General features: G+C 41.1%; 1 protein-coding gene across 11 annotated transcripts in view; it reads right to left on the bottom strand.

Annotated features, from left to right (window-relative positions):
- Positions 1-16,075, bottom strand: part of dmd (dystrophin) — a 1,835,475-nt gene that overhangs the window by 1,449,985 nt on the left and 369,415 nt on the right. For all 11 annotated transcript variants that reach the window (XM_059650343.1, XM_048540566.2, XM_048540567.2 and 8 more), the window contains one exon: positions 5,805-5,866. Coding sequence is in view for 3 of the 11 variants with exons in the window: in XM_048540566.2 (XP_048396523.1) it covers positions 5,805-5,866 (62 nt within the window). In the remaining 8 variants the exon portion in view is untranslated. The remainder of the gene's footprint in view (positions 1-5,804; positions 5,867-16,075) is intronic.

Consider the following 16,075-nt stretch of genomic DNA (forward strand, 5'->3'; position numbering starts at 1 on the left):
ATGTACACTAAGAGATACAAACAGAATAAAGCTATTACACGCAGCAAGATAAACAACAAAACAACAAACTAGAGAGATCGAGGAGATACTGCAGCTAAAGGTGTGGGACAAAACTCTGCTGCATCAAGTCAAAATGATTAGCAATCATAAAACCACGGAGTGGAAGCTTCCTGAACATCTGTCCTTGACCATGATTGGAGCTGCCATGGAGTGCAGAATATCTTATTTAACCTCACTGGAAAGCACCATCATTGGAAGAACTGAATATATTAATGGAGAAAATCTTCATTTTTTAAAAAAATGGTGACTAAATCAATCAACGTAACCCTTGTCAGCAACATCTGCATCCCAAGGACACTTTTTTAAAATAAAACTCAACACATGCATCTCATAAGGAGGGAGCATAAAATGTTGACGGACTCAACAACGCCCACTTTCAAGATTACAAAGCTCTGCACTAACTCACTTTGCTGTTAAGTAATGGGTGAAGACAGAGCCCCTCCAAATTACACAAGACTTTTTCATATGTGTTTTCTGATATTTGTCAGCTCCTTCCCATTATTCACAAAACTAATGAATATCCAAGAATCAGAAACTGGTTCATACAAACCCCTGGAACCAATTCTCAAGGAGTTACCTCAGAGAGCACATAACAGCAGTGAGCCTTCACATAGTATGCATTTATTCATTGCTCACAATGTAAGGGACATATATAAATAGCAAACAGGCTAAAATATACTGATGGATGTCTTTACCATTGGTGAGCTTAATAGGGCTTACTAAATGTGCTGGTGACATGGAGTGAAAGAACATCAATATTGGACTCGCCTTAATTTTTATTCTGCTGACAGGTCATCTAATTTGGACAGCTTGGACTCGTTCCACACTGCGTAATTAGACAGTTGAAAATATGACTAGATTTAACACAGCCGAGAGCTTTGTTAGCATGGATTTGTTTTAGCCTGTTGTTCCTTCAAACACTAAATGCATCCTTCCCTTTTTAAGGAAATCAGTCTTTTGATAACTGCATGGAGTTTCCTTGTAATATCCAAATCTTCCAGACTGCCAATGACTACACAGCTTATGTTTTATCTGAAGACATGAATTGGCAATGTATATTAGAGTGAAGGATAAGACAAAAATTAAGTCACATTGAAACCTGAGTTTAAACTTGATTTACTATTAAAAAGGCTACATTACAGCAAGAATAACAGGTTGTTCTTCATGCCCTGTATTTATAGCTTGCATAAGAGCTCAAGGTTCAAAATACAACACAATATGGGCAAATGTAAAATATTCCCAAAGCAGGATGGGATCTTTGTTCCCTTCCAAACTAAGCTGAGTAAATCAGTAGCCTGACTCAGCAAAAACAACAGCTGATCTTGTCTGATCATGAATCAATTTTTGCTCAAAGATCCAAAAAAAGTCAGTTTCCCCAAACACAAATGCCCCAAATGGATAAGCCATTAATACTGTGCCATACAAAATGTTACAATTTAATCGAATTACAGGGAGTTCAATATATTTGCCTTGTGTAACAAAATGAACAAGATGTAACCATGTCTAAAGGAAGGTGAAGAAGATGCTAAAATTATTTAGTTTTTAGTGTCCTGTTAACAATTAATTTACCTACAATAGTTTTACTGTCTCACTTCCATTGAAATGAAGGACAATCATTCTATAATTCAGAGTCCGGCATTGTTTTGAACCAAGTATGCTGGCCTCCAAAAATATGTAAATCATTAAAATATGCTCGGAAGTGTGTAGCATGTTCTTATTTTCCTGTAGGTTGTATTTTTATGACCATATATAAAAACAAACCAGCTTTCTCCCGGAAGGGAGGGTCAGAAGATGGGAGTGCAGGGGTTGTCATTGGGGAGAGAAAGAGGGAGAAAAAAAAAGGAGTTTGTATTTTTCATCTGCATCTGAGTAATAAAGAATTTTGAACCATCTTCAGACTCCATGGAATTTGTGCCATATCACACTCATCCACCTACATTTTCACTCACACACACACACACACACACACACACACACACACACACACACACACACACACACACACACACACAACTCCCTCCGCAACACTCTTCCCAATCACTTCCATCCCTTACCTCCTTTTCAATTCTTGGTGCATTGCCTGCACCATCCTCAATGACCCGCTACTAATTCCTTCTGATCAAGTTTCGAACCACCGAACCCACCCACCTCCTCCCCGAGTTCCCAGCTGTTGTACTATCAGTTCCACTTGGCTGTCTTTCGAACGACAACTTGCTCCAGCAGCAGACTTGCAAAAAAGATTTCAAAAGTTGAGAAAGTCTCCTGAATCCCATCCTGCTCCGCTGCACAAAAGCTTGATGGAACATTGCCTCTCATCTCTGACCATTTGCCATGGCCAAACATTTCTGCATTTTACATACAAAGAAAAAGAACCCATTCAGCATATTTTCTGTAGCACATGAATAAACATCAACTTCATTGAAAATCTGGAGTTTATTCTTCAGTTTTGCTGCCAATACAAAACACTGTTTTGCCACATTGTATTTCATTTCGGTTCAGTTTCTCATTTGATGTTTGTCCTTTGTGCTACCTGAATGGACACATGGAACAGTCGGTCAGTTTTCATCTGAATGACAATCTTGTGATTTGTAACCTCTGACTAAGTTGTCTCCATGACAAGGATAAACTTATCAAGTTGACACTACTCTCTTAAAACTAACAACATTAACTTTGAGGGAGACTGGTCAGCAATATTCTCTCTAATGTGCATGCAACACTACACAGTGGGTACCCTGAAGGCCATTCACAAATTTTTCCATTTTAAAAAAATGCAACAACATCAACAAAAAGAGGGAACACTGCTAACCAGAGTATATACAAAGCTGCTGCCTTTCGAAATAGTAAGATCGTCTGTGCAAACTTCTGCTGGACCACTGATCTGTGAGAAATCAGCAGACCTGATGGCTTTCTGGTTTAATTGATCTGACAGAATGCTTCTGAACAACAGTTATTGACATTTTTCCTCAGAGTGAAGGAAGAGATACAAAGAGAAACAAAAGGCTTTTAAGATTTTGTTCCTTCAATATTCTTGCCTCCTTTCTTCTGCAGAAGCTGTTGACTTATGTTGGAGTCCACTCCAGTCACTTGCCACCCTATGTTATTGGGAATCCAGGTTGTACGCATTAGGACACTAACTCAGCTCTGAAGAATCTAATTATGTGCTTAAGTATATGCAATTCACCTTCTCTTAACTTACAAAATTACACATTCAACTTGCTACTTTCAGCAGCATGAGGCAGGAGATAATTTGAAATATGCAACTTTAATTTTTGGCCACATTGCCAGCTAGTGCTGGAACTGAGCACAATTCCCCTCTAAGTCCACACCAAATTGTACGAGAGGATATTCTTCTCGAAGAAATGCGAACTTACTGGAAGTTTGAATTCAAAAACAGAAAGTGTGGGGAATATTTATGCCCAGCAGTAGCTGTTGAGAGAATGTTGGAGTTTGATGCACTGTGTTCTTTGTTGTATGGAAACCTGCACAATAAACATCAGAGAAAGTCGGGTTCTTGTTGAGACAGGTCTGGAAGCTTAGTCATAATGCTCATGGTTTATGTGGCTCTAATACCACGGACCTTGGAATTTCATTTGGGATCTGTGTTTTCTGATTTTTGCTGTACATTACGTACACTCGGGTGACTGAACAAACACTCTACACTGACTCTGTGACAGAGTTTCTGAAGGTGAGGTGGGTACCTTTATACCACAATGTCAAATTTGGTGTTTTCATGTAACTATCTGGTCTGGCAACTGTGGCATACCACAACAAAGCTAATGGGCTGAATTATGCAAGGTATCATGGGCCCTGCCATCCCCTCTCTGGTCTAAAATATCATGCAACATCTTACAGGGGAAGAACAACTGGTCTGCAGTCATTTAATGGTCAACTGGATAAAGGCTGGCTGTGACAGGATAAGGCCCTCTAGTGGTTCTTAGTAAGGACATCAATACATCCCCTGGTGGAAAGGCTGTCTGTTATGATTGGAGAGTAACTTGATGACGGTCAATGGTCAAGCCTTCCATTAGGATGTACCACCACTTTCCAAACCTGACACTGGGGACAACTGAATCAAACCACTTTTTCAAGGGGATAAACACCTCCTCTTTTCGCACTTTTTGTCTGACGTAAGAATTTCCACCGATTTCTATTTTATTTTCATTTTGAACTTTCTCTTAAATTCCCTGTTGAATAATGCATTTACAGACAGAACCAGTGAAGAGCAGTAAACCTTTTAAAATATAAATAAAGCTTTACCTGCTCAATAATTCTTGTAATTGAACAAAGAATTGATTTCTGCCTCTGCTTCATTATTGAGTTTATGTGAAAAAGCCCATCATAAAATGCTGCATTAGCCTTCGTTCCTTAGACAGCATCATGTCTTGCTGCCTGTGCCAATTTATTTCACCTCTGTCTTTTCCAGAGTACATAATGTAATTTAATAAGCTGAGGATCTAAAACATATTTTATTGTCTGAAACATTACTAAAACCAGATCATCAGCTTTCAATTGAAGCTGGTCTGTAAACCACATTAAATATTTATGCTTGAAGTGACCTGATAGTTAAATTATTTGTTGATTATATAATGCTTTCTTGCATATGAAACTTACAGTCACTTACTTCAGCTGCTGAACAGAGTTGAGGCCCAGGCAGAGAAAGTGTGTGTTTGGCCAGAGCAGTAAATTAGATGACCGCAATCAACTAGTTAAGAGTGTTTAGTGCAACAGAACAAAGTCTGTTTACAATGAGGGTGACCATCTTGGAATTCCTGTGCATCTTTTGAAAAGCATGCGCTTCTAGGCCAAAAGAAAATAATTAACTTCACTCCTGTTTAAGATTTAAACCATACATAGGTTTCACAGTTTCAAGAGAACGTCAAATCCGAATGGATGGACTTGCACATTGTCCAGCCTCACCCTGGAGGAGGGTGATCTACAAATATCACAACCTTCAATGTTGAGAGACCTCAGTGCATCAATGCAAAGGACAAGACTGAAGCATTTTCTAAGTATCTTGTTGACTCAATGATCCACCTCAACCTCCTCCCAAATTCGCCCACAGTATAAGAGAGTGAGTGCCCATTCTCGGTAATTTCACCTTCCATTTCAACTCATTATGTTTACCCTTTTCAGTTCACTACTTTCCAATCTGTCTGTCCACATCATCGTGCAAGCCGTATACACAAGGACTCTTCCCCCAAAACTCATTGTCACCAGGAGCTCCAAAGATTTTTAACCCTAGAGAACGAATTATTCTTCATGTCAGTCTTAAATTGGAACCTAATTATTCTGAAACTACATCCCGATCCCAAATTCTCCCATGAGGGAAAACATCCTCACAGCAATGATCCCTGTGGAACCCTACTAATTGCAGGTTGCCAATCAGAAAGGTCTTCTCCATGCTGTTTCCTGGCCATTAGTCAATTCTCTACCTCCAAGACCATGGGCTCTCATTTTGCCTTAACCTTTCATGACATACCTTGTCGAAATCCTTCTGGAAGCCAAATACAACACATTGACCTGGTTCCCCTCTATCAACTTTGGTGGGGCTCCCTCAATAAAAAGTCTAATAAATTAGTCAGACACTACGGTCCCTTTCATATAGCCATGGTGACTGTGCTTGTTTAGCTGATGATTTTCCAAATTTTCTGCTATTACCTCCTCATTAATCGACTCCAATACTTTTCCAAAAATAGCAATAGGCTGATTAGCCTAACATCTAAGTCACAACAGTTTTCTCCTACCTTGGCAAATTGTGCATTTATCCATTTTGTGAATGTTTTCTTTTGGACATCTTCTCTTTCATCTGTAAAGTTAGAATAAAAAGCATTGAGTAAAATAGGTTTAGAATCTACATTTTAATTTTGAATGAAAAAGGGTGATTTCTAAAGTCAAGAAAAATTGTAAGCAACTCTCCATCATACGACTTTCTATTCTTTCAGGCTAATTAGGGAAGTATCAGGTCCGTGCTCAGTGATCTGCTTGATCAGGAAATAATCAAGTAAACCCATATACTGCACTAAAATGAAACTACAAATGCTTGAAAGTCTGAAGAAAAACATACTGCACGTCACTCGGAATCTGACATGTGAAAAGATTATTACAAATGGGTGATCTTTGCCATCATTTTTTCTAAACCTTTCAAAAAACTGATTAATTGTGTAATACTTTCTGTATTAATTGAAGAATCAAACATATACAAAACTGTCACTCGACACCATCAGACAGTGCAGGTATATACCCAGGAGTCAGTCACAAACTGATAGGAATCAAACGTGTACATAACCTCCCATCCTCCCTCCCTGAAGACATACAATAAAGACGCACAAAGGCAAATACGTTCACAAGTATCCATTTTACGGTCTTTCCTTCTGTGCACATTAGCAGAGAGGAAACTTTCATTTGGAAATCAAACTGAAAGCCACAATTTGAATGCTTTTTAGTTTAAGTTAAACAACTGAACCTATCCAAATTTCAATCTTCCCAGAATACTTCATTAGTTTGGTTACTTACTCATTTGATTGGTCAATTACTCACAAGAATAACTCCTGTTTTCAAACCAGTCCTATTTTGCCAATCACTGAACTCCTTTGTTGTGTTTATCATCTCTTGGTGAACAATAAATAACCAAATCCTCAGAAATGCTCCAGCAAACATCAACCATATAAATCAAAATAAATCTCCAAATATAAGAACACAGAAACAAATGTTAGAATTTTAACATGAAGAGACAAGAGTTCTCATTCTTCGATTTAGTATGGCACTTTGGCTATGTTAAAAATCTGTCCTATTATCCATGCTTTAAACTACATTCCAAATGAATAAAAATAAGTATAAAATTCAAATTGTTATACCGCCGAAGTATTGAAGCTTCTTCTATTTCTGAGCCTTGAAGTGAAACAGTAGCTTCAAAACTCCATGTTATCTGTCCAAATTTCACCTTGTACGGAGTCAAAGTCAATCCTCCGCAACAATTACTGAGCTTCCATTGGCCATGAGTTGCTCTCATTTGTTCTGACGACTGCTGGTACAGGCAGCAGTGATGGACCAAGATTTGAAACTTTTATATTCTGTACATTTTGCAAAGTACTGCTGAGTTGCTACAAGCGTTGTGTATTCATTAAAAAGAAACAGAATTAGCAATAAATTGTGTCTTGTGTACATGAGTACAGCATAAAACTGAAACACAATTTGGCTCCTTGAACTAAAGTCAGTACAATTTGTCTCTAATGACAAATCGTTAAAAATATTCCATTTGAATGGTGGTGATTTCCTTATAAATAAATGGCTGTAACATAAAATGAGAGCACATCTATCGACAATGGAGACATCCTAAGTCAGAAAACAAAACTAGAAATGTGACAATTATTGGATAAATTGTCAACTTACAAATGATATTTGCATTTAAAACATGGTCATTTTCTCCCCTTTGGTCCAGGAACTCCCTACCTACGTCTGTGACACCACCCACGCCCTCCACCTCCTCCAGGACTTCCAATTCCCGGGCACCCAACACCTCATTTTCACCATGGACATCCAGTCCCTATACACCTGTATTCCGCATGCAGATGGCCTCAAGGCCCGCCGCTTCTTCCTGTACCGCAGGCCCGACCAGTCCCCCTCCACCGACACCCTCATCCGCCTAGCCGAACTCGTCCTCACCCTCAACAACTTCTCTTTCGATTCTTCCCACTTCCTACAGACAAAGGGGGTGGCCATAGGCACCCACATGGGGCCCAGCTATGCCGGCCTCTTTGTAGGTTATGTGGAACAGTCCCTCTTCCGCACCTACACAGGCCCCAAACCCCACCTCTTCCTCCGTTACATTGATGACTGTATCGGCGCCGCCTCTTGCTCCCCAGAGGAGCTCGAACAGTTCATCCACTTCACCAACACCTTCCACCCCAACCTTCAGTTCACCTGGGCCATCTCCAGCACATCCCTCACATTCCTGGACCTCTCAGTCTCCATCTCAGGCAACCAGCTTGTAACTGATGTCCATTTCAAGCCCACCGACTCCCACAGCTACCTAAAATACACCTCCTCCCACTCACCCTCCTGAAAAAATTCCATCCCTTATTTCCAATTCCTCCGCTTCCGCCACATCTGCTCCCACGATGAGGCATTCCACTCCTGCACATCCCAGGTGTCCAAGTTCTTCAAGGACGGTAACTTTCCACCCACAGTGGTCGAGAACGCCCTTGACCGCGTCTCCCGCATTTCCCGCAACACATCCCTCACACCCTGCCCACGCCACAACCACCCAAAGTGGATCCCCCTCGTTCTCACACACCACCCCACCAACCTCCGATACAACGCATCATCCTCCGACACTTCCGCCATCTACAATCCGACCCCACCACCCAAGACATTTTTCCATCCCCACCCCTGTCTGCCTTCCGGAGAGACCACTCCCTCTGTGGCTCCCTTGTTCGCTCCACACTGCCCTCCAACCCCACCACACCCGGCACCTACCCCTGCAACCGCAGGAAATGCTACACTTGCCCCCACACCTCCTCCCTCACCCCTAACCCAATCCCCAAGATGACTTTCCATATTAAGCAGAGGTTCACCTGCACATTTGCAAATATGGTATACTGTATCCATTGTACATGGTGTGGCTTCCTCTACATTGGGGAAACCAAGCGTAGGCTTGGGGACTGCTTTGCAGAACACCTCCGCTCGGTTCGCAATAAACAACTGCACCTCCCAGTCGCAAACCATTTCCACTCCCCCTCCCATTCTTTAGATGACATGTCCATCATGGGCCTCCTGCAGTGCCACAATGATGCCACCCGAAGATTGCAGGAACGGCAACTCATATTCCACTTGGGAACCCTGCAGCCCAATGGTATCAATGTGGACTTCACCAGCTTCAAAATCTCTCCTTCCCCCACCACATCCCAAAACCAGCCCAGTTCGTCCCCTTCCCCCACTGCATCACACAACCAGCCCAGCTCTTCCCCTCCCCTGACTACATCCCAAAACCAGCCCAGCCTGTCTCTGCCTCCCTAACCTGTTCTTCCTCTCACACATCCCTTCCTCCTACCCCAAGCCGCACCTCATTTCCTACCTACTAACCTCATCCCACCTCCTTGACCTGTCCATCTTCCCTGGACTGGCCTATCCCCTCCCTACCTTCCCACCTATATTCTCCTCTCCACCTATCTTCTTTTCTCTCCATCTTCGGTCCGCCTCCCCCTCTCTCCATATTTATTCCAGAACCCTTGCCCCATCCCCCTCTCTGATGAAGGGTCTAGGCCCGAAACGTCAGCTTTTGTGCTCCTGAGATGCTGCTTGGCCTGCTGTGTTCGTCCAGCTTCACACTTTATTATCCAGGTTACGAGAATGACCTGAGAGTTCAAAAATGATTTAACAGTTTATGAAAGCCAATTAGTCACAAAAACTGAGTAAAAACTCCCACTCCCATGAAGAATGTGATGCATATCGTATGTGCTATTTCATCGAAATGGACATTGATGCAGGACATCTTAATAGCCAGTAGCACCTATGTCTCTGACAATTGTACCCTCTCACTAGCCAAGAATTTTGCTTCAAGATTTTGATACCATCACCTTGATAAATTGTTATGATCTCTCGACCTTAATTAGTTTGTACAGTTTTGGGATTATTTATTACTTTAGTTAGACCCTCAGCAATGTGACTCTTATACCTGTTATGTTATTCCAGTCATTTAGTTTATCTCCAGCACCACATTGTTTTTTGTACTTATCTCTCTGCCTCATTTAGCTGGATTATAGGTCATTCCTTTGCTAGCTAGTCAGCCATTCATACTTTACTCACAGAGTTCTGAGGAAGGGCGACCGAACCCGCAACGCTAACTCTGATTTTTCTTCTTCACAGATGCTGCCAGACCTGTTGAGCTTTTCCAGCAACTTCTGTTTTTGTTCCTGATTTACAGCATCCGCAGTCCTTTCTTCACACCATGTGACACTTTCGATCAACTGAGAGACTTGTTATTCAACATTCCACTCACACCATTTGTACGATATTTTGAGCTCTCTGCCCTTGATCTCTCTGCCCATAAAGTTCTGTGTGCTTATCTCTCACTTCACTTGGTGAAGGGGCTACGCTCCCAAAACCTGTGATTTCAAGGTAACCTGTTGGACTACAACCTGGAGTCGTGTGACTTCTGACTTTGTTCAAACCAGTCCAAAATTGGCACTTTCACACCCAAGCTTTGGGAGAAAGTTTCAGGCCCTCACTGCAGGAAGATAAGGATCTCAATTTTTCAGAAGTTAACATCCAGTGGCATCGCTGAAGAATAATTTTAACCGCAGGCAGTCATGTGCACCACTCAGTTATGGCCACCCCTGGGAAAACTGCTGTGATTTGGATCCATGGTAAAAGATGAACTACTGATCTGATGTTTCAGTCCTTATTTCAACTCTTCCCTTGTGAATTTGCTCCAACAAGGCACAGTTGGGCCTGGGGTTAATTTTCTCAATTTAGGAAAATGTGATGTCTTGCTTAAATCCAGCAGTCATTGCCACCAGTTCCAGGCACGAAGAGGATGTCTTAAAAAAATAAAGAAACCTGCAAATGTCAGGTCTCATTTTCTCGCTGCCACTCCTCCTCCCCTGACCATCCTGAAAAAGCTCTGGTAGGTGCTTATGCCCATCAACTACAGTTTAGAGTTCTGCTGGAAACTCCTCCTTTAGACTCGTCTTCCTCAACTAATTCTGAGTAATCCCAGTTTTAAAACAAAATCCCTTTCCTTTGCCAAAATATCGAAATAATGGACTGCCAAGTCAGGTATCTGACTGAGGTCATGACTCTAGTGTTCGATTGAGTATTCAAGTGTAACAGTATTAAAATAGAGTGAATGCCGGGAAGCCAAACAATAATACAAAATGTTGGAAGGACTCAGCAGATATGGCAAGATTGGTGGGGTTAATATTTCAGCTTGATGACCTTTTGCCTGAATTGCTGCCTCACGACTTCAGAAGAGGTCACTGTGCTGAAACTGTTCTTCAATCTGTTTCTCTCTCCACAGATGCTGCAGGACATGCAGAATATTTCCAGTTTTTACTTTTTCACCAATATTGCTGCCTTTGCTGGGCAGGCTCACACAATCGATCCATTTGCCAACTTGGCTCAGTACACAATTACACAAAAGCCAATGGCTTGAGCTAGCATTTACACAGCATGCTTTTCGTCTTCTATTTAAAAAGTAATGAAAGGAATTTGTTTTCAGGGTGAAAATGATTATGGAAAGACTCTTCAAATGCAACAGTTAGCCTGTGAAACGAGCGATAGCAACTGTACTCAAGCGGTTGATTTGCTACACCACTATAAAAAGCATGCCTGATTATTTAGTGCTGGCTAAGTCCCGTTAAATATAGGGAAGACAGAAACCATCCCTTTGCTTTTCTACCCACAGAAACACCACTGAACACTTTCACCATCACCCCTGCCTTTTAAAAAAAAATAATTTTTCTAATCGTCCAGTTCAGAAATGCTACTTCTGGAGTAAATGGGACTTGAACCTTTGCCTCCCAGTCCAGGGTAGGAGCTCTACCACCGCTCTGCAAGTGAGCCTTTAGAAACCACTGTATTCAGTTTCACCAGAACTACATTCTACCTGGGTCCATCTCCCTGCCCACTTACTGTTACCACTGATTGTGTGAATCCTCCATCATTAAGACTTCCTTTTTCCACTCATCTCATCACCCAGCTCGTGCTGAAACCCTCATCCGTGCTTTATGACTGCTAGATTCAACAATTCTGCTCCTTTGCTGAATGGTTTGTGACCCTCTGCTCTCAGCCAATTTAAGTTCATCCAAATGTCTGCTGCCCTTATTCTATTCTGTGCATGTTATATCACATACTAGATCATCCATCCTCCACAATCTAGATCCACAATCTAGATCCCCAATACTTCCAATTTACAACTGCCAGTCTTGCTTTGCCTCATCCTTCACCAACTCCACAACCTTCTCTGGCATGAAAATTCACCACTCCCAAGCCCCAGAAACCCTGCAGTTCCTGTTTTGTCTCCTGTGCACCATCACCTCTCATCATAGCCTGATTAGCAATCAAGATGTCAACTGTCGAGGCCCAAGTTCTGAAATTGCTTCCGAAATCACTCAGTTTCTGAGTCTCTCCCCAGAACCCCAACTTTTTCCGTTGACTTCGGGCTTCTCTAACTGACCAGAATATAGCTTGCACCCAGGTTTCCCTACAACTCCAGGTAGTGCTAGGGAACATTCGTCCTCCAGTAATGGTAGGTTGCCATTCTTAAACTAAGAAGAAAATTGGGCTGGTACTCCGCTATCCAAATAGGAGATACTCACACAGAATACCTTACCCAGGAAAGCTATTGAAACATCGGAGCATAAATCTGGCTCATACTGCTACAAATACAAAAGGACATTTTCAAAAGGCAAATAAAAGTGATTCGAAATTTTATCATATTTGGGTTTCTAAAAGTTATTATCCACATTTTGCATATCTTTGGAATCCATCCTCAAAATATAGGAGATAAAATGTCAACCTATTTTCATTTGAAGAAATTGTATTGACTTAAATGTATTGAAACCTTACTTCTCATTTCATATTCCAAACGGAAAAGATGCAGTCAACAATGCTCTGATAAATAAATATACAGCTCTGTTCAAAGGATCCAATAATTATTGACTGGTACTCTTTCTTCAGTGTCCAAAGTACCCAACTGAGGTGATGAAAAAGTGCTGCTTTTACGAACTTTACTATGTAGATTGTCTAGATTCACACAATGACATTTCTAAGAAATGTGAAATTACATGGTTTCCCTTACAGACAGAAAATGTTCCCTTTTGTCATGAATGCACAATAAATTTATAATATATTAAAACCTCAATTTTAATAGCAGAAAATTTATCTAATTTAATCAGATAGTTTAAATTGCAAGTGCCTGTTACAAAGAGGCTTTTAAACATGAATGGTTGGACATGCACAAGTGCTCTTAATGACAAAAGTTATTATGTGGAGATGAAATAATTATAAAGTCCTATATGGTTGTTTCAACTTCTGGCAAAAAGTACTCCCTACTAAAAATAAGACACACCGTTGTGTTAATGCTATTCATATAAAATAGGAGAAAAGAATTGTTGACTGCTCTCCAGTAGGTATATTCTATGTGCAGGAGAGTGCACAACCCAATTCTGAATGACTTTGTTGCTCAAGATGAATAATTATTACCCACAGCTTCCCCCTTGCAAATTCTCCAGCTCAAATTTCTCCCTTTCTGCTGATGGCTTTAAAGCACATTCATTGCCATGCGCGAGTTTCATTCCCATTTCCTTTGTGTATTATCTAAAATAGTTCCTGATAGCTGGGTATTTGAACATTGTGAAAATAATAGCCAAAATCAGGTCTAGTTCCTTCCTAGCTCCCATACACGTGTTCTCTGCAGCAGAGCTCACCTGACTGTGCCCAGGACCCGCCATCTGAACAGCCCTTATCGAGGTAAATAAATTCAGAACACACAGATTTGCATGTTACGAGGAGAACACAAGTTATTTATTTCTGTGGGAAAGCTAATTCTTTCTCTGCAGCATGCTAATTGAGTACAGTTCACTTCAGTTGCATTGACTAAAAATGTAGTCAATTTAATTGGCATTTTTAATTAGAACACTGTGGAGAAAGGAGAGAACATCAGAATGAATTAGTTTGTCACTTATTTTATATAAATACTAAATTGCTGTCATGTAGTGTTTGGTCTCATGTAATTCACTCACATTGTGAATCACAACAACACTGATTTTGAAAAGAAAACAGTATGACAAATGAAAGGCTCTTGATGAAGCAAGATGCCTTCAAGGTATTACACATTTACAAATACGGCATTATAATAAACAACTGTGCAAATTTATTTTGGCTTCAACAAAGTAGTCTTGCACTGAAACATAAGCACACAATGCTACAGCCTTGGTTTTAACAATAAAATGGAAGTTTATTACAAAAAGAAATGAACAAAAAATAATGCTTACAAACTGCTTACAATACAAATTCAAAAATGTTAAAAACACACAGTAAACATGTAATCTCATTCATCCCGAATCACAACTAAAAAAAGACAAAGCAGCATTTGTATAATGTCAAAACAATGCTCACCAGAGACCCTGTGCAGGGACCAGTTAGCTTAGTTAGTGAGACAGCCAAGGCTGGACATCATAAAACATAAACAGCATAGGACACAATCCCTAGCGCATCCAAGGTAGACTCAGGATGGGCACTTCGTCAGGCCCTATGTTCCTGAATTACAGCATCCGCAGTTCTTTCCGTTTTTACCCAAGAGCCATGTGTGCTGTCAAGAGTGTGCTGTCCATCAAGACATTTTATTTTGGAAGATTCCTACATTGGTGCGTGAAATGCTTAAATTGTAAAATATAAACTTGCTTTGAATAAGGGTTCCCAAACTTATCATTCATTCTCTTTTGCAGGCCCTTCCAAGAGAACACAAGAGCAAGATAGCAAGAGCTCATCAGAGATATGGCAGGGATGAGGTGGAAAGCTATCAAATTCAGTAATGAGCAACACCCTGTCAGCTAGGACAAAGGGAAAAAACACCAGGTTCTAAGAGATGGCCAAGATGTGCAGCTCTACCAAAACCAGGCAGGTCCCAGAGATAATGGCAGCCTGCAAGGGGTGGGGGTTGCTATGCCTTTTACTGGTCACTGCCGATGCTATTAGATATCAGCTAGAACATGAGTTGGAATAAATTGTGCCGAAAGCAGATTGTACTTGAGCAAGCTCCAGGCTAAGTTCGCAGGTATCGACTTTTGATAGCAGTGCGCTGTGTTCCACTTTTGGGGGAAAGATGGCACAAGTCACAGGGTCAAGCACCAGGAGGGACTGTACTTTGGAACACTGGCGTGGGGAGAGATCTCAAGTTGGAGAGTGAGAGAACAAGACAGGCCTCTCTAAAATGGCATCAATCAAGTGGAAAATAGCATTAAAACGGATCTTGAGCTTTTCAAGGAGACCAAGGTCCCATCAGCTTCTCAATGCTAAAGATAAACAATGTTAAATGGGGCAAATGCAAATGATGATTTACTGTAAAACAGTGCCAAAACAGTTTTGACATTAGTCATGTTGAGGTACTGATCTTTAGCCAGACTGCTGTGTTTATATGGTGTCCAACTATTCACATAAATTTCACAGACAAATTAAGATCACTTCCAAAACATGAAAATGAAACATGAAAGGCCAAGGCATTGGGACACAGGGTCTGTTATATACCATGTGTCTCTCTATGACTTTCAATGGAAACAATGCTAAAATGTCACCAAAATCATCAGGATTACACCGTGGCATTTTAAAAAAGGCCAGTCAAGCAGCTTTTACAGGAACAAGGGTATCTTCACCAGATTCTAACTCTAGTTTCTTATTCCTTGCTGTGTAAAGAGAAAACACAGGACTATGATGTGCAAAAGTGGAGTTAATGTAATTCGTGTTAACGGATTCACAATGTCGTGAATTAATGATCATAATCAGTATCTCCTTGCAGTCAAACTCTGGAGGATATGAGCACAAGGATGAACAGACATGAATTATAAGGGGTTATTTTTGTTATTCAATAAAAAGGCAGATCACATTCATTCTACAGCACAGACAAAAACACCAGCCATCGATAGCGCGCAACAGAACATAAAAATTTGCCACACCCACCAGAATCTTAATCTACATTAAAAAGTATCAGAGATAATGGGAACTGCAGATGCTGGAGAATTCCAAGATAATAAAATGTGAGGCTGGATGAACACAGCAGGCCAAGCAGCATCTCAGGAGCACAAAAGCTGACGTTTCGGGCCTAGACCCTTCATCAGAGAAGGGGATGGGGAGAGGGAACTGGAATAAATAGGGAGAGAGGGGGAGGCGGACCGAAGATGGAGAGTAAAGAAGATAGGTGGAGAGAGTTTAGGTGGGGAGGTAGGGAGGGGATAGGTCAGTCCAGGGAAGACGGACAGGTCAAGGAGGTGGGATGAGGTTAGTAGGTAGATGGGGGTGC

This window comes from Stegostoma tigrinum, chromosome 12, assembly GCF_030684315.1.
Source record: "Stegostoma tigrinum isolate sSteTig4 chromosome 12, sSteTig4.hap1, whole genome shotgun sequence".
Taxonomy (NCBI): Eukaryota; Metazoa; Chordata; class Chondrichthyes; order Orectolobiformes; family Stegostomatidae; genus Stegostoma; species Stegostoma tigrinum.